Source organism: Peromyscus maniculatus, chromosome 2 (genome assembly GCF_049852395.1).
Source record: "Peromyscus maniculatus bairdii isolate BWxNUB_F1_BW_parent chromosome 2, HU_Pman_BW_mat_3.1, whole genome shotgun sequence".
NCBI lineage: Eukaryota > Metazoa > Chordata > Mammalia > Rodentia > Cricetidae > Peromyscus > Peromyscus maniculatus.
In genome coordinates, this window is record NC_134853.1 from 22,189,411 (window position 1) to 22,208,560 (window position 19,150).

The 19,150-nt window shown below is 42.6% G+C and overlaps 1 protein-coding gene across 2 annotated transcripts; it reads left to right on the top strand.

The window, feature by feature from the left end:
• Positions 1 to 2,533: 2,533 nt before the first annotated feature.
• On the top strand, positions 2,534 to 18,581 carry LOC143271804 (signal-regulatory protein beta-1-like). Of its 2 annotated transcripts, none has more exons than XM_076563844.1 (5): positions 2,534 to 3,361; positions 7,336 to 7,653; positions 8,104 to 8,418; positions 14,974 to 15,088; positions 16,092 to 18,581. In XM_076563844.1, exons 1-4 carry the CDS (start codon positions 2,998 to 3,000, stop codon positions 15,084 to 15,086), a joined length of 1,110 nt encoding a protein of 369 aa, XP_076419959.1. In that variant the 5' UTR covers positions 2,534 to 2,997; the 3' UTR covers positions 15,087 to 15,088; positions 16,092 to 18,581. The 2 variants fall into 2 exon arrangements, with proteins under 2 accessions (XP_076419959.1, XP_076419960.1); XM_076563845.1 differs by having other exon boundaries at positions 7,372 to 7,653.
• Positions 18,582 to 19,150: the final 569 nt, after the last annotated feature.

Sequence of the window (19,150 nt, forward strand, 5' to 3'; positions counted from 1 at the left end):
GTTGTGTTTTGTACCTGACCCTTATCTTTGTCATTCTTTATTTCAACCCAAATGAAGCCATTAGTATTTCTTGCATGGTAGATATCATTATGATGAACTTTCAAATAAGAATAGCATGTCTTCAATGGAGTACTACTCAGCAGATAAAAACAATGACATCATGAGGTTTTCAGGCAAATGGATGGAACTAGAAAAAATTATCCTGAGTGAGATAACCCAGACTCAGAAAGACAAACATGGTATGTACTCACTCATAAGTGGGTACCAGATGTAAAGCAAAGGATAACCAGACTGAAACTCATAACTCCAGGGAGGCTACTTCTTAAAGAGGACCCTAAGAAAGACACATGGATCGCCCAATGACAGAGAAATGGATAAGATCTACATGAGCAAACTGGGGGGGGGGGGGCGGGGGTAATGGAGGGCAAGGGTTAGGGGAAAGAGAGCTTAGTGGAGGGGGAGGTCCCAGCTGGATTAGGAGCACAGTGGGAGAATGGGGATAGAGATACCATGATGAATGAAGACCCTAGGGGAACAGGAAGAAGCAGAGTGCTAGAGAGGTCCCCAGAAATCCACAAAGATATCTCCACTGTAGACTACTGGTAATGGTTGAGAGAGTACCTGAGCTGACCTGCTCTGGTGATCATATGGCCTAACACCCTTGCTGTCATGATAGAACTCTCATCCAGTGTCTGATGGAAGCAGATGTAGAAATCCACAGCAGGGACCCAGGTGGAAGTCCAGGAGTCCAGCTGGTGAGAGAGAGGAGGGATTGTATGAGTGAAAGATATTGAGACCATGATTGGGAAAAGCACAGGGACAAATAGCCAAACCAGTGGAAACACATAAACTGTGAGCCAATGGCTGAGGAACCCCCAAGAAACTAGACCAGGCCCTCTAGATAAGTGAGACAGTTGATTAGCTTGAGCTGTTTGGGAGGCCCACAGGCAGTAGAGCCAGGACCTGTCCTTGGTGCCTGGGCTGGCTGTTTTGGAGCCTGGAGCCTACGCTGGGACACTTTGCTCAGCCTTGGTATAGGGAGGAGGGGATGGACCTGCCTCAGTTGAGTCTACCAGGCTGGGCTGACTCCCCAGGGGAGACCTTGCCTTGGAGGAGGTGGGTTGGGGGGGCTGGATTGGGGGGGATTGCTGGGGAGTGACAGGAGAGAGGACGGGGGAATCCATGACTGATATGTGAAATTAAGTTAATTATAAAATAAAAATATTAAAAGAAAAAAAGTATAGCATGTCTTCTCTCCTATATTGTTCCCAAAGTGTTGTCATGAGAGGAGTGCTTGGTTTTATTTAAATTCTGGGTGTGTTTTTTTCTTTAGGAACTGTGAACACACACTATTTCACTGCCCCTGGAAGCTTCCGTTTCTGATAAGGACTGTTTTCATATCATTTTGATGTTGAAAGAGATGAGTCGTGCTCCAGGCTGCTCTCAGTGTTCTCTGTTACTCCTCTTTGTCTGTTGGATTCCAGTGTGCACTGGTGTGGGCCTCTCTGAGTTTGAATTATTTCAGTGTGTTGGAATTATAGTTCTTATATTTTATCAAAACAAGAAGGTATGAGACATTTTTTCCAATAATCTTGTCTCTATACTCCAAATTCTTCAATTTATTCTCTTTATTCTCTCCTTGCCGCAGCATTGCTGAGTAATGTTACTCTATCCATTTCCATTACTTAGATTTTTATTTTGTAACCCCCTAAATCCTCTGTGGATGCTGTCTATTGAACTAATAAGTTTTGTAGTTCTCTACTCCCCAATTCCATTAGATTCCTTCTTACAGTCTCTCTCCATTTATCTTCATATATTGCTATTCAGAGTCTTGACTTCCTTTAGTGAATTTCCATTTGTTCATTGCATATTTCAAATGAATGTTGCACAGTCTTGGTCCAGTAGTGTAGTACAGTGCAGCACAGTGCAGTCCTCCCAGATTACCAAAGTCCAGCAAAAATGGGTCAGAAGTGTCGGAGTTGTGGGACTTAGAGTCACTGAACAAACAGGGTGCTGTGATGGGCAGACAGGTGACAAGGGACAGTACCCTTGGGTGACCACACCATATACAACAAACAAAGCCGGTCCTCCTGGAGAGTGGGGTCCTGTGACACCATGCTAACTGCCTTGTCACACCAAGTTAAAATGAAACTTCTGACCTCCAAAGCATGAAAGAAAACATTTCTGTTGTGTCCAACCCCTAACTTTACAGCAATCTGTTACATCATCCTTAAAGTCAGTATAATGCTGGGGCTGGAGAGACGGTCCAGGGATTAAGAGCACTTCCTACTCTTCCATAGGACACAGGTTCAATCCAATAGCCACATGGTGACTCACAACCATCTTCAGTAACTTCAGTTCCAGGGGATCTGACATTCTCTTCTGGGTGCCTTGGGCACCAGGCATGCACAGAAGCAAAATACTCACACACATATAATTAATTAATTAATTAATTAATTAATTAATTAATTAATTAATGTAATTATTATATTTTTAAAACTGGTAATTTAAGCCAAGGTTTTATTTCTATAATTAAGGTGCATGTTACTGCATATTGGGACCTATCTATGGTATTATCACTCTACCTGATAAAGAAACCATATCGAGAACTGGGGGCCTGACCCAGAGAAACTTGAAATAAAATGTACATCTTATTAACTATACAAAGCACTAAGTTCACATCTCACTGTTCTAAAAGAGTCAGGTCATCACATCCAATACAATTATTTAAGAAGTGCCATATGCCATGTGCACAAAAAATGAAAACCAAACAGATACTGGATAAAACATGAGTATTCCAAAAAGAATTAGGGCTTCAATCAAAATACTGCCAAGTTCTCAGTGTCTCTGTGGCTCAGTTTCCTTGTCGTTTCATTCTTTTGTTAAGAGGTCCAAGTAAGGAGACCATGATCACATCATGCTGAGCTCCAGTAAGAAACAGTGTTTGATCACAACCTTGAAAAGCCTGTGGGTTCCCATCATGATGAGCACTGATTGATGTTTCCTGCAGGAGCAGATACACGGGAGCTGAAGGTGATTCAGCCTGAGAAATCAGTTTCTGTTGCTGCTGGAGACTCAGCCACTCTGAACTGCACTGTGACCTCTCCGTCCCCTGTGGGGCCCATTCAGTGGTTCAGGGGTACAGGGCAGAGTCGGCACCTAATATATAGTTCCACAGGAGAGAAGTTCCCCAGAGTCACAGATGTTGCAGATACTACAAAGAGAAACAACCTGGACTTTTCCATGCGCATCAGTAGTGTCACACCTGCTGATGCTGGAACCTACTACTGTGTGAAGATCGACAGAACAGACTCTGACAGGGAGATTCCGTCTGGGGGAGGCACAGTGCTGAATGTGCTTGGTAAGTACTATGTTGTCCTCCTCATCCCTGATATCTCCAACAGGTCAAAATGTGCCCAAGATTCTGTGAGCAACAAGAAAGAACAAGTCTGCAAGTGACCGCCCATGTACATAGGGTGACTTTACCCCAGCTGTGGACCAAGGAAGCAGAGGAGGGGAGAGGACATGCTATTTGCTAGAGGTCCCCCTACTGGTAAATGGGGGTAAATCCATACCCTGGTCTGCCTGCATAGCAATGCTTACCTTTCTCAATCTATCTCAGGCTAGTGCCTTCATAAAACCCTGAGAGCTGACTGCCTTGTTCAGTGACAGAGTCAGACTTGGCCGACTGCCTCCAGAGTGTACTTCCCCTACTGATTAAGTCTTCTCTTTCTCCCCAATCAACCTGGGGCTGAGTGTATGCCAGCTTCCACTCTAGCTGTCAACAGAGATGGCAGTAAGCAGGCCAGCAGGGGCTCTTTACCGAAGATATCTGTCTCCTCCTTCCAAGAGGAAAAACAAACCACAGCAGAAAGTAACATGGCCAGGGCATGGTGGCTTGTTTTTTGCATTTCCTCTTCATGCACAGCACATTGCTAACATTCACAATGTGCTCACCTTCCCTGTGAAATCTCTCACCTAGTTTAGATGCTGGCACCAAGTTAGGCCTTTGCCTTAGATCTGTCTGAAAAAGTTTTGTGTCAGCTACCAACTCTCTCAGATACTGAAGGTTTTGAGCAATGTAGACTTATTATGTCTATGGGAGTCTCCAACTGGAAGACCTCCAATCCCCAGCTGAGGAAACAAGACACTCACTTTGAATTTCCTGACAGAGGCCTGAAGTCTTCTTTCTAGGTCTAGATTCTGAGAATTTTTCAGCATGAAAGACAGTCGAACTATCCAGTCCAGTCTTCTTTGAGACATGAGTCCTGTGTTCCAGTGCCCTGACTATGATCACATAGTCAGTCATTGCTGAGATCTGGCCTGGAACCCACATCTGACTCTATCTCCATTGAGAAGCCTGATGCATAAGAAATGCTGAGTCAGAATTGCTCAAACTCAGCCAGAATTCCCATTCATCATCAGCTCCCCAAGGTGTCAAAGTGTTCCTCACGGTCAGATGCTAATAGTAGTGATGGGAAAGCTACCCCAATGTCAGCCACACCCCAACTCCATGTCCCCTGTGTAAACAAATCATCATATTTTAGCAGCTACAGACACACTAATTCAGATCCCAGATCAGGAATATTTCATTTGTTTCAATTTGTCACTACTCAAGTGGTGCCACAGTGGATGATCTCACAAAACCATAGTACTGACCATAAGGCACACACCCTCTCGTCAGGGCCTGCTGAGTCTCAGGGTGAACTAGTTTACAAAGATATTACCCTTTGCTCACCCATGTGCAGCTGTAGCAAGACTTCTCAGAACCCCTCAATGGAGAGTGAAAGGGAGCGTGGCTTCATCTTAACTTGATAGATGTCACAAATAAGGACACTGAAGTAATGCAATGCCTAGGCAACCCCAACCAGCAAATGGCTCACATAGGCTGCAATCTATAGCCTTGCAGTGATGTTTCATCTGCTGTGTCATTTGGCCTAAGGATGCCCTCGATGAGAAAGTACATGTAAGGAGGGAACAAAGTACAATGTGCTATGTACTACATCTCCATTATATCATTTTCTCCCTAACCATGTGGTATTGGAGAGAGGTCACTTCTTCCCTTTAGAGGTGAGCCTGAGGTTCATAGAACACACCTGACTTGTGAGCACATGAGGAAGAATCAAGAATTGACCAAAACTTCCTGCCTCATAGACTAACACTGCATACATGGTATATATCCCACATAGCTTATTCCCTGAGCAGCAGCCACAGAATGGAGCTGACTTCTATGCCCAGTCTTGAAAATATGATCTGTCCATGGAAGAAGAAAAAAGGAACATTCTGCCAGAGCCTTGGGCCCCTAGAACAAGAACCTCTTTTCTGGAGCCACCTGGAACAGCAATTTGGCCTAGAATTACTCAAGTCGGGTTCTTAGAAAGGAGGCAGAGTCAGTGGCAGGGTTACAGAAGTGGGGACAGTTGCTTTGTTGTGGTAAATGAAAGTGAGGGCACAGGAAATGGCCTCTGAGACACAGCAGGGAAGTGGGGACAGAGTCTCTCTTTCAGCCTTGGTGTCCTCATCTGTGGCCTGGTGATGACCACAGACCCTTTAGTGATAAAGGATGACCCTGTGTATATGATGTGACACAGCAGCTCCCCCAAACCAGGTGTCATTATGGTTGTAAAACCTCGGGTAACTTACTCTAAAGTTGAAGCACAGTCGCCCTGTACAACGTATATACCTGTCCCCTCTTTGTGAGGGTGCTATGACTATCCAGAGTTGCTAAGAGACTGGTGCAAGAAGCCATGGGAGAGAAAACCTTGCTCTCTGTGTAGTCCTCAGTTTCCCTTTCTGTGAAGATGACAGCCATGTTCCATGGTCAATGTTATGAATGAATCCTAGATGGCGATGTCAGGGTCATTACAGGGCTTCAGTAGTGCAGTGGTCTGCAGGAGAGAGGACTGAGACTAAGTGTCTGCATAGGGTCAGGCCTATCACAGCAATACCCTCATCCCTGGTACCAATTTCTTTCTAAATTATGGTCACAATAGCCGTGAAGAAATACCATGGGCACAGAAACTCTTACAAAGGAAGACATTTCATTGAGGTGGCTTACAGTTTCAGAAGTTTGACTCAGTATCACCATGGAGCAGACATGGCAGCACTCAGGCAGACATGGTGCTGGAGAATAAGCTGAGAATCCCACATACTGACCCACAGGCAACAGGAAGTGAAATGTGTGTCATACTGAACGTATCTTGAATGTATTTGAACTAAGGAGCCCATCCCCACAATTACGTACTTTATGCAACAAGGCCATACCCACTTCAACAGAGCCACATCTCCTAATAATACCCCTCCCTATGAGCTTCTGGGGACAAATTACATTCAGTCTACCACTTACCTCAAACCTATAGAGACATCAGGTGTGCTAGAGTTTAGATAGCTTGACTTCAAATAACGTTTGTTTACAATCCTGATGTGATGGACATTAGAGAAGGGATCACATATGTAGAAATACAAATGTGAAATGATATTTTCAAATGCAGCCTGTTACACATGATAACTTCAGCACAAGGCATCTACACAACACACTACCTTCCTCCCACTACTCCACCCATACGTGTGCTTTCAACCAGAAATTGTTACTGTCTGTTCAACAGGCTCACTCTTGTGTCTCTTATGATTAACAGTTAGGAAATGAACTAACCACCTTTAGCTTCTTTTGCAGAGGGAAAGCACTGTTTTCAACCTCAAGCTAAGTCCACCTGAAACCCATTTAGAGATGCAGACTATTGAGCTCTCAATGTTAAATTCAGGCTTGGCACAGATGAGACCTACTAGCATGTAGGTCCAAAAGAAAGCAAGCAACTGGGGAAGCAGGAAGGGCTCCAGCTTTGTGGTACCTCTGTGATGTCATTTATTTCCTGGGTTACTATAGATGTGAATCTACAAATATTTCCCCTAGATTTGTTAGGTTTCCAGAGGAAGCCAACAGGAGCAGATCATAGAAAATATAAAATACACTGGTGAATGCCTTCCTTTGCTCAGGCTCAGAATTCTACCTAGCCTTGCCTTTCCTCATTTACTGGTGGGGATCTTTGCCAAACTCTGGAGACAAAAGAATCAAGAATACCCCAGAAGGACCAGGACTAACCCTGCCAAAACAAATCTCCAAAAAACAAAAAACAAAATGAGGAGGATAAACAGTAAAATTATGTGTCTGTCACCTTGAAGTAGAGCAGGTCCTCAGTATGGCTGAAGCTCTGGAATTGATCCAAAGCACCATAGGAAACAATGACAATGAGATTAATATCTATGAAGAGTCCTCACAATGTTATGTCAACAGTGGCAGCATCACAATCACATCCTTATCTACATGCTTCTTTGTAGCTAAACCATCTCTTCCTGTGGTGTCAAGCCCTGCAGGAAGAGTTATTCCTGGGAAGACAGTGAACTTCACATGTAAGTCCCATGGCTTCTTTCCTCGAAACATCACACTTAAGTGGTTCAAAGATGGAAATGAGCTCCCTCACTTCGGTACTGCTGTAGACCCCAAAGGAGAAAGCGTCTCCTACAATCTCTCCAGCACAGCCCAGGTGGTGCGGAGCCCTCAGGATGTCCACTCTCAAGTCATCTGCGAGGTGTCCCATGTCACCTTGCAAGGAGGCCCTCTCCGTGGGACTGCCAACTTGTCTGACACCATCCGAGGTAAATGACGCTGAATCCCAGCTCAAGCTCATAGCTGTTCAGAATGGTTTGGTCCATAGTTCCCAGAAAGCATTCATGCACATCATATGGCAGTGGGAATCATAGACTGTCATCAACACATTAAAACAATGTATTTATTTTAACAAAAGTAATTATACCAATACAGTTTATGAGCCATTTCACTCATTCCTGGTATTTTCATTCATTTTACTGTTGTTATAGCTTTCCAAGTGCACCTGAGCATTGTGCTTAGTAATTTCACAGATTATGACACTCACTGTGTGCGTCTTTGTGTCAGGAGCTGTGTTTAGGGGTTCTAATCTGACACAAATGCTCATCCTGTCCCCAGTATGAACTTAAAATGGAGATGGTTCCTCTGTACTCAGCCTCACTTCTGGCATCTGTCTGTCTAGGTTCTGTCTGTCTCAGCTTCTGCTCATGCTCTTTCAGTTCCACCCACTGTGGAGATCAGCCAGCACCAATCAGTGCTATGGAAGCAGATAAATGTCAGCTGCAAGGTGAGTAAGTTCTACCCTTTGAGAATACGACTGATTTGGTTAGAGAATGGAAATATATCCCGGACAGAAGATCCTTCTCCACGCACCGTCATCAAGGATGGAACCTCCAGCTGGACCAGCTGGCTCCTGGTGAACAGATGTGCTCATGAGGAGGACCTGGTACTCAGCTGCCTGGTGGAACATGATGGACAACCACCAGTCATGAAACATCACACTGTGATGCCCAGAGCACATCGCAGTGAGCAAGGTATTGGCACCATGTCTGGTGTGTCTCCACCCCAGCTTCTTGAATGTTTGTTAATTTTCCCTCTTTTTTTTGAATATCAAAGGCAGAATTTATGCTTACTGTATGATAATGTTAATATCTAAAACTAAGTAAAATGTTAACTTTAGCTTTCATCGCCAGCTTCTCACAGGTCTCACACATCTCTCCATTGATGTGTTGATATTCCAAGATATTAAATAAGGAAGACAGGAAGGCATCATCTTAGCCTAGCATTCTGTCTCTTGAATTCTTACCTACCATTTGATATATCCTCATGTTCATTTTCTTCCTTTTCAATATCTTCCCTGCCTCCATTCCATTTTACACTTTTCCATGAACATCTGGACCTCACTCAGTGTTCTATGCTACCTCCTGAGTATAATTATTACATGCTTCCTGAGGACCTGTTGTTTTAGTGTGGATCTGGACCCAGCTGACTGAGTGGTCATAACAGGGGCCTCATATCCTCCTTTTTTTTTTTTTTTTTTTTTTTTTTTTGTTATAAAGGACAGATATCTATGTATCCAGACGCTGGCTTACACTTAGTACATGCAGCTTTCAATTTGACTATGATCTCTTGCCCTTCATCAGTTGTTGCTGACTCTGCAGCTAGGGTCCCACTGTCTCTGATCGCAGGGTAGGGGGTGAATAGATACAGAACCAACGGCACAGGCTCTGGTAGATTGTAAGCAATCTCATTTATTAAACAAAGGACTGAGGTATTTATGTGTGTGCTTTTTGTCAGGCTCTGCTTCCAGCTGCCATGGTGTTTCCTGGTTGGCTCTGGGTCGTATGTCAGCAGTGGTCATCTTGGGAGTCTGGTTTCAGGGCCTTCTGGGTCAGGATACTACTGTGCATGTCAGAGCTCTTTGTTTGCCTAAGGCATGGCCCAGTGCTTTCGGCCTTATCTGCCTCAGTCAGTCACCCAATGAGTCATCAGTTTTACAGACATGGAATCTAGGGATGGTAAAGCAATAGGGATGTTGAGTTCTTGCCCTGAGACCATGTGATGTGGTCTAATGTAATGAAGGGAAATCTAAGGTCACTGAGAGGTAGGTCATCGAGAGTACATAAGGTCAAATTTCTAGTTAAGTATTTTCTCTTGACTTGTTAATATCCTAGGACTTAGGCAGAGTTAGATAGAGACCCCTTTACATGAATATGTATTATTTCCCCATCATAAAAAAAAAACCAAGAGTGGCCATCAACTCCTATGACTTTTTAAAAACATAGGTTTCTTATCATGAAGCTTTCATTGTGAGTTTTATCTGATGAATGAATAATCGGTCACCAAATATTTTTTATATTACCATTAAACAGTAAAGTTTAGAAAGTACCAGCTCCCTTAGAGTATGAATTATAAAGGTGCTGCATAATTATACCCCCTGATGGATCTGTGATGTGTGCTCAACACTTCTAAATACAATCCACAGTGGATGCTCAAGTAAATAAATAGTTACATTCAAATCCAATACCATCAACAAATTCAATGAATTCAAATTCCCAACAATTACTTTAAATGGTCTGTATTTTCAAAATTACTTTATAGACTTCCCTATGTGATACAAAATTAGGTTCTTCAAAAAGAAGCACCTTTCACAATTAGACCAGTAACAAATAAGTTTAGAACTCTTTGTCCATGTTTTCTGAGTTTTCATACTTCTGCTATAGAATGTATTAGATAATCATATTGTCCTTTTTAAGTCTAAGTGGATATGCAATTATAAAGTGATGTTCTTCTCTAGGTATTGATGTAGAAAACTTATCATATCTCTTTCATCAGTCTTTCTGGAAGATTTCTAATATTTTCTTTTTCCAAAAAAACTTCTTTACGTGGTCATATCTATTTTTCAGTTTCTATTTCATTAATTTTCTACTGTTCTCCCTTCAATATTATTATAAAAATTTATAGAAATAACTTATGGGTCATCAAATCATATAAATGAAATTGGAGTCTTGTCTTGGGATTCTTAGTGTCATTCACTTAAGAATGGAGTCAAAGGATAGGAAGCTCAATGAAGATTTAATTAGAGTATGAAAGTGAAAAATCCCTTTGGCAGGCAGGCTCTAAATCTCATCAGATTCCCAGAGGTTGATAATGTAGCAAAGAAAAGAAAACCAAAAAGTAGAAACAAATAAACAAAAACTGCCATGCTGTTCTAGCCAGCACAGAGTCCAGACACATGATGAACAACAGGTGGGGAGGGAGCGGTAGGAAATACTACTGCAGCCCATACATGGTACCAGAGAAAGATGGGGAAAAAGTAGGAGAAAAAGTTGTCCCTTCTTAAGGTGAAGCCTCAGAAAGGTGAACTTCACTGCAGCTCAGCTGGGAAGAACTGTACTGGGGGACGGAATGCTGGGAACAAAAAGAGCAGCACCTCATTAAAGGAACAATTAATTATTCCACCCCTTTATCGTGAGTTATATATAATTTGGCCTCCTACGGCCCAAGTTGAGATTCTATTCTTTTGACTTGAAGTTTACTTAGGCTTCTGTTGCTACTCTCAGGGTAGTATTTCCTTTATTCTCTTTGCTCCTGGTTTACTTTGGCCTTGTTAGGTTCCTTAAGGCTGGAGGCAAGTCACTTCAATGCTTGATGCAAAAAAAAAAAAAAATGACCTTTCTATGGTAACTATTGTCTGCTACTGTAATTTAAACAATTTTACCTCTACCACAAGCCCTGGGAACAATGACCATTAGTCCTCTGATCTTCAGTGCCAGACACTTCAATAATCAAATTCCAAATTCTCTTATTTGAGTGTATTATCTGTAGCTAGAGTTTTCCTGCCTTGCCCACAGTCAGGACAAATCTTTGTCACCCGCCAGTCCCACAGCCACTCAGACCCAACCAAGTAAACACAGAGACTTATATTGCTTACAAACTGTATGGCTGTGGCAGGCTTCTTGCTAACTGTTCTTATAGCTTAAATTAGTCCATTTCCATAAATCTATACCTTGCCATGTGACTGGTGGCTTACCGGCATCTTCACATGCTGCTTGTCATGGCGGCAGCTGGCAGTGTCTCTCTGCCTCAGCATTCTGCTTCCCAGAATTCTCCTCTCTCCTTGTCCAACCTACTTCCTGCCTGGCCACTGGCCAATCAGTGTTTTATTTATTGACCAATCAGAGCAGTTTGACATATAGACCATCCCACAGCAATTATCCCAATGACTTTTCCCTATCAGAATCCCATGGGAATCGCTTCTCAGCCTTTTGGCTAAGTCCAAGTGCAGGATCCCATGGAAGTATTCTATAGTGAATGTAGGAAGGCAGACCTAAACAGAACACTGTGATATAAACACAGATGTGAAAGAGCCTGTGTAACACAGGGAGCCATGGGATCATAGAGCAGGGACAACAAAAGACACAGCAACTCCTCAGAGAGCTGGAGCACGGGGTGGCCAGAGAATTTTTCAGGCTGAAGAGGAGGGAAGAGACAATAAAATTTCTATCTGTACTGTGCTGCATCAAGTTGGGTGTTTGCTTCTTCCTAAGGCCCCATCAAGACCATATTTAATTCTTGTTTGTTTTGTCTTCGTTGTTTGTTTGTTTGTGTTTTCAGGCAATGTTATAGTTTTATTTTAAACTCAGGCAAAGAAATGTGTTGTTTAAATTGCCATTCCAGGATACACAAGGGAAGTCAATTTAGGAACTCAAACATCACACCCACAGTCAAAAGCAGAGAGAAACAAATGCAACCTTACTATATGCTGTGTGCTCACCTAGCTTTCTTTACTATTCTTACACAGTGTGGAGCCCTGTGTCTAATGAAATGGTGCCACCCACACTCAGATTGGTGCTTACCATCTCAATTAACAGCCAAGACAATGCTCCACACACCCACCAACAGGTTAACCTTATCTACACAATTCCTTAGCTGAAATGCTCTTCCTAGAATTCTAGGTTGTAAGAAGTGGGCATTTAAAACTAACTGTTACAGACACTGTCTCAGGAAAACTGAGCTAATAAGAACTCACACTTCGGATCCTCTTGTTTCTACCTCCCTAGTGTTAGGTGCCACACCAACTCCAGTGTCGTCCGTGTGACATGAACAATTATGTCAATAATACCGGACGGGAGATACGTGTCCCACGGGACTAAGCTCCCTGGAGGTCCCTGGCAGAGTGCCCATGTTATGCCTCCTTCTCGAAGGAGACGTGCTTCACAGATCATGAGCTCTCTGGGCTATGGGTTCTGTACAACTGCTTTTCTGATAATGTTCTAATTAATCTATAAAACACAGCCAAAATTAATGAATGCTTGGGTTGTGAACTGTGGAGGAAAGGGGAAGCTGAACATGGACCTTATTTAGATATAGCAGAATGAACTATTCCTTAAAGACCTCAAGCCTCAAGCCGCTAGATAATAGAAAGTATAATAGTTCAGGCACTTCTAGGGAATGAACACTCACCCACTAGGAATCCTTTAGGAATCCCAACTAAAGTGATTTATGGCAGAAAACATTATCTCATAGGAGGCAGATAGTGGGTCCCTCTGTTGAGGAAGTTCAGCATGGAAAACTTAAGGACTACAGCAGAACCCTTTCCCCTTACAGGTGTAAAAGTACAAGTGTCCATATTCCAGCAGGTAAAAGGTTTTATATTAGAGGAGATATATGGTAAAGAACTGAAGAAATACTTAGGGAGGATCTGCAGCATCCAAATTGGCTAAATGGGTCATGAGAACCAGAAAAGTAAAAATGAATAATAAACTAGTGAGCGGCTGAGATAAAGATGAAGGGCACAGCTGCAAGAAGCCTACACAAGTCTAGGAACTGTACTAAGTTTGAAAAACACAGACTGCTCTTTGGGTCACAAAGTTCTTGTGAGTGAAAGGATATGTCTAGCGCTGATTAGTAACTGTGTGCTTGATGTTTTTTAAAGATGATGTAATTGAATTATTGCCAAGCTCTTGTTGTTCCTTGTATGACTTGATAGTTTTCTTTTCTGTATATAAACTACTGATTTGCAGAAGTAAAATTGCAGCAGATTCAAACCACTTTTGAGTGTGTTTGTTGTCTGTCTGTCAGTCGCCGAATCCTTGCCTTCCTGACTACCCAAGCCCTGATTCTCCTACGGTCATGGTACTCCCGGTGGGCCAGTCCGTGGCAGTTAGGCATTGGCTAAAAAACTGGTTGGCTGGTTGTTGTTGTTTTTCTGGGGACTGAACTTAGGAACCCAACCTAACCTTACATCTTAGGTAAACACTACAATTAATGCACAACCTAACCTGCCTGTTTCTGTCCCTAAAACCAAATTTTAATCTTTGATTAATTTCAAAATTAGTACTACTTCCTGAACAACAGAATATTTTTAGAAGACATCTACACTGGAGTGGACTTGGGCTGTGTGATGCCTGAGGCGCCAAACCCTGACATCTATTCTCATAGACTCAAGTATAGAATTTTTGTCCCTCATCTGCATGCTTTCAGCAAGTGGCTTGATCAGACTGTTGGCCATTTCAGCAGGCTCCCTTACCCCAAGAATCTGTATTGTTTCAGGAATCCTTTATCTAAACAAGGCACTCTGTTAAACTCTTCCTCTCAATGTATCATCTTCTTGTGCATGTCCTTTGCACAGCTATTCCTGGGTAATTGAGAGACTGAACTTGTCTTGTCTGCGGACAATGTTTCAGGGATCATCCTAAATACCAGCATTCAGGAGCTTCTCTGAATCCCACTAACTTTGTGACCAAACCTACAGATCAGATTCCACATTGAAGAGGAAATAATAATCCTTAAACCCCAATAATTCATTCTAGATCAAAATATGGGTAGCCATCGCCCAGGAACACAGGTATAGGTCACCTCAAAGGCCACTGTGGAAGAACGTCTATGGAATTTTTGTAGGAAGAGAACAAAGGAAGTCATAAGTCAAGACACTTTTGCAATACATTTGTGGGAACATGGAATGAAAGGCATACAACACAGAGAAGAACCCTGCTAGAGGTTTCAGATGCTATCAGATGGCATGTGAAGCATCAGGGTTGGTGGAAGCTAGTGGTCTGCTAAGTTAATACATTCTAAATGAAAACTAATCTTCTGCTTGTACCCTCTGAATTATTAACCTAATGGTCACAAAGCTGTTATGTTAAGTACAGAGGAAGGCAATGTATGGGTATTAAGAGAGCTGAATATGACCGAAGATAATCTGGCTCTGGACCTGAAACATGTCAAACTCTCCAATTCACTGAATTTCAAAAAGCCAATAATAATTACAAAAGGTTCAGTTTGAAGGTTCAGATTCTTTGTAAGAATTTTTGTTTATAAAACCAGGTGCTATGTGGCATTGAGCATAAAATCTTATCCAATCTCTCTAGAAGGGAACCTTCTTGACCTATCTCAGAGCCAGTGGGTAACTTGAAATCTCTTTGCTGTATCTTCTGCTTTGAAGCATTGAAGCTGGGATAGGGCACAGATTCAAACTCCTCAGAGATTTGATATACTTGAGATTCCATAAATGGGCCAGGTAAAGATCCCTGAGGATAAACTCCTTGTATGCTCTCTAATGGTTCCTCCTACCACTTGATTTCCAGAACCGAAGACATCAGATACTGCTGAGGTCCTTGTAGCTGTGCTCCTTGCACCCAAACTGCTACTGGTAATTGGTGCTGTTGCCATCTACATGCACAAGAAGCAGAAGGCCTGACTGTAAGTTAGGAGGGATGGAGGGTGTATTAGTTACTATTCTGTTGATGTGACAACACACCAAGATGAAAACAATTTATAGAAGAAAGGGTTTATTTGGCCATATTGTTCCAGAGTCATATGAGTCCATCAAACCTGAGAGGCATGAAGAAAGATCAGGGAGCTAAGAGCTCATATCCTTGTGGAGAGCATGAAACAGAGAGAATAAACTGGAAGTGTCACAAGGCTTTTTAAGATCAAAGCTCACCTCCTGTGACACACTTTCTCTGGAAAGGCTGCAGTGTCTAAACCTCTCCAAACAGTACCATCAACTGGGAACCATGCATTCAAATATCCTAAAATATACAGAATATTTCTTACTCAAACCACCAGGAGGTTATCAGTCTTTGAACTAACAAATAAGGGGCAGAGGCAGTAGGAGAGCCAAGGCATTTGTGAAACATTTTTTTCCATCTGTGGTGATAACATGTTGCTGAGGATCCTCAGGAATCCCTTATAAGCCTTTGAGACATCCCAAGCTCCCAGGAAGTATATGTGTCCTTCAGGAACCTTTCAGTTGAGGATCAACAAAGGCATCCAAAGAGGCCTAAAGGAAGTGAAGCACATGGGCCCTTGGGAGGATGTGAGATATTGCCTCAGTGCCCCTGTTAAAGGTCACCACAGAAAGTGGAGAGCAAGGGTTCATGGGAAACAGCAATCTACATTATGGACCAATTTTTAGAAGTTCCAAAGACCTGTAATAAGGGCTGTTTCTGCTTGGTCTCTTCATGATCATAAAGAATAGACTCAGAAAGACTGACTCAGGGACTAGGCTGAGATGACACTTTTGTGACATGGGCACCACATCCACTCAGGACATGAGGAGAGCAGTACCAGGGACATTGCAGCACTAAGGCACAATGTGTACATGATGAAAAAAACTATTGAATGAGAGGTGATTCTCCACAGCTCTTCTCTTCATTCTGCCATATCAGACAATGAGTATCTGATATCACCTTTCTTATAGGGTCGCAGACTACAAGAAGTTGGTGAGAAGCTGTGGAAGATTGCTCTGAATGCCTCCCTTACAAGGACAACTCCATCTTAGAATTTCCTATTGTTCCCCTATAAGCATTAATAGCTCACAGTTCTGATGTTGTTGTTATTGGATTCTATTCTTGGGATTCTTAATCTCATTAATAAAATAATTTAAGAATGAACTCAAGTGAAAGAATCTGCCAAGTTTTGAGGGAAAATTCAAAGCTCAGGAAAGCATACAACTCAGCAACTTCACAGAGGAGGAGAATGAAGGAATAAAGGGAAAACATACTCATGCTGTTTAAGAAGATGTGGAGGTCAGACACATGGTGAACAAACTTGCGCATGGTGAAAAGGGGGCATTTAGAGAAAAAGTAAGGAAGCCTAAATGATCAGAAAATGTATACTTAGATTCAGCCAGCATCCAAAATCCAAAAGAAAGAGACAGACAGAAAGAAAAGGCAAGGGTTGTTTAGTCTGATCTGGCCACACTGAGGTAGACAGACCCATCTGAACCTCAACCTAGCATGTAGGCACTGCACTGGGCAGTGGTGATGGCTTTGCAGCTGGGATCCCACTGTCTCTGATCCCAGGGCAGGGGATGAGCAGATGCAGAATCAATGGCACAGATTTTGGGAGTCATGTAAGCAATCTCGTTTATTAAACAAAGGGCTGAGGTATTTATGTGGGTGCTGTTTGGTGGGCTTTCTCTCTATGGCTACTGTGGCATTTCTTGATTTGTCCTTGGGTCTTATATCAGCAGTTGTCATCTTGAGGATCCAGTTTCAGGCTCCTCTAGGTCAGGACATTACTTCGCATGTCACAGCTCTTTGTTTGCTTAAGGTGTGGTGAGGTAATTTCAGCCTTACCTGCCTCAGTGTAGGGAGAATTCTGGGAAGGAAATGTTTAGTATATGAATTAAGGTGAAATTTTGTATTGTTTTGTTTTTTGACACAGGGTCTACTTTATAGCTTTGACAGTCTGTATATTGCTAAGTAGACGAGGTTGACCTTAAACTCAAGATCTGCTTGCCTCTGCCTCCTGAGTCCTCGGATTGAATGTGTGCTACACCCTCATACCTCGGTAGAAAAAATTTTTTTTCCTGTCTCTTTAGTGTGGTTTAAGAGGGTCCGTTGTCCTTGTGATTGAACCTGACCACCTAGAATGTTAGGTCTTCAACCAATCTACAGATTCTGTTCTCTTAACCATGAGTTTTCTTTAATGGGCCCTTAACCTACTCTAACATCTTCCTGAAAAGATAACCCTGAAAGCATTTACAAGTGAGATCAGGATCTGAGCCTCCAAACTTTTTTTGTTATCTCTGGCCCAAGGCCATTTTGGACTTCTAGACAAAGAAGAAACTAGTTGTATCTTTGAGGTCTGTTTGCCCTAAACATCCTCTTTAGTTTCAACCTCTTCTTTTTTTTTAAACATAATTCTTGATTGATTCTATGGGAATTTCATCACATCATATGCCCCATTCCCGCTCACTTTCCAGTCTCTCCATATCTGCCCCTTCCCCCTGCAGCATCCCCTCCCAAAAGAAAACTCTGTAAAATATTAAGCATAGGCCCCCAGATCAGTATGGTTCCAGCAGCAGCATTACCCTCAGACACCCACATGGCCTCATCTCATGGCTTTAGGTGATGGTAGGACCACAGACATCAACTTAGACCCTGGCTGCTCTACAGCCACAGACCCAGACATGGCTCTTGGCAGCAGCCTGGGCCTGGGCAACCATGGCCCTGTGTGGCAGCAAGGGCCACTCAGATAGGCATGGCCTCAATGGCAGCACAGGACCCAGAGACCAACATGGCCATAGGTTGTAGCCTAGAGCCAGAAATGAATGTGGCCTTTGGTCACAACATGGGCCCCACATACCAACACAGACCCTGGCTTTGGTAATACCATGAACCCAGACATGATTCTCAGCAGCAGTCTGGGCCCTGAGTCACTCTGGTCCCAGGTAGCAAGTAGGCAACCCACACCAGCCAGTTCCTCATCGCCTTTGATTCTTCATGTGCCTCTTTTCACAGCACATTGATTGTCCTGCATCTCTTTCTCTGCCATTTCTCTATCAAATATATTCTCTTCAAGGTGGTACCTCCTCATTGGGTACAAGGTGAGGGTGCCTTCAGCCAATCCATACTGTGAGGAAACAGGCTGGCCCATGGGTGTCATTTACCCACATGAGCTTCACAGCATCAAATGGACCTGTAGATGCCTCAGCCAGCCTAGATTGTCAACCACTTATTCTTATCACATGGTCTTCTTCTGAGGTCTGGAAATTGTTGAAATTGAAAAAATTGTGGAAATTGTTGACAATGTGAAGAGTCCCTTTCTGAGTACATCTGGGGATCTGGAATCATTGACACAGGTTGGCCCTCACTGTATACTTTCTTTCTCCTGCATTCCACTATAACCAAACTTCTAACCTCACTAATATTCTTTAATTTGCTACATCCTAATTTTATGAATAAAAATTGCTCTTTTTCCTGTTTGACCAAGCGTTTTCAGATAGCCTCCATCAAAAAAATTTAAAATATGCTTTCTAAAGTCAATATAGTCTCTGTCACCTTTTTTCTTATCCCTGCTATTCATGATAGAAATGCTGTGAAATTCAGAGTTTGAGTCATTTTGCTTTTTCTTTCTTCACTTAGTCACATGAAATGATGAGTTTAAAATGAGCATGACTACTCTTAAGATGTGAAATTTTTAAAATTTATGTCTGAAAAGAGGAGAAAGTGCTGATTTGTAGTGCTTGAGACATTCAATAATGTAAATAGTCTTATCGAGGTCAGACTCAAGTAACCAACTCCAGACACACAGCCATGAATCTTTCTCACAGACTGGGTCAAACTCACTCACTTTCTCACAGACTGAGCCAATACCTACTCACTACTACAGTGTGTCTACACTGTGAACATGGTTTACCTCCTCTGTCCCTCACCATTAGTCACAGGATCAAGGACAGAATCACCAGCATCTATCAGCTTCCATTTTAGCCACCAGAATATGTTGTCAAATCAATTAAATTTAGTGACACCT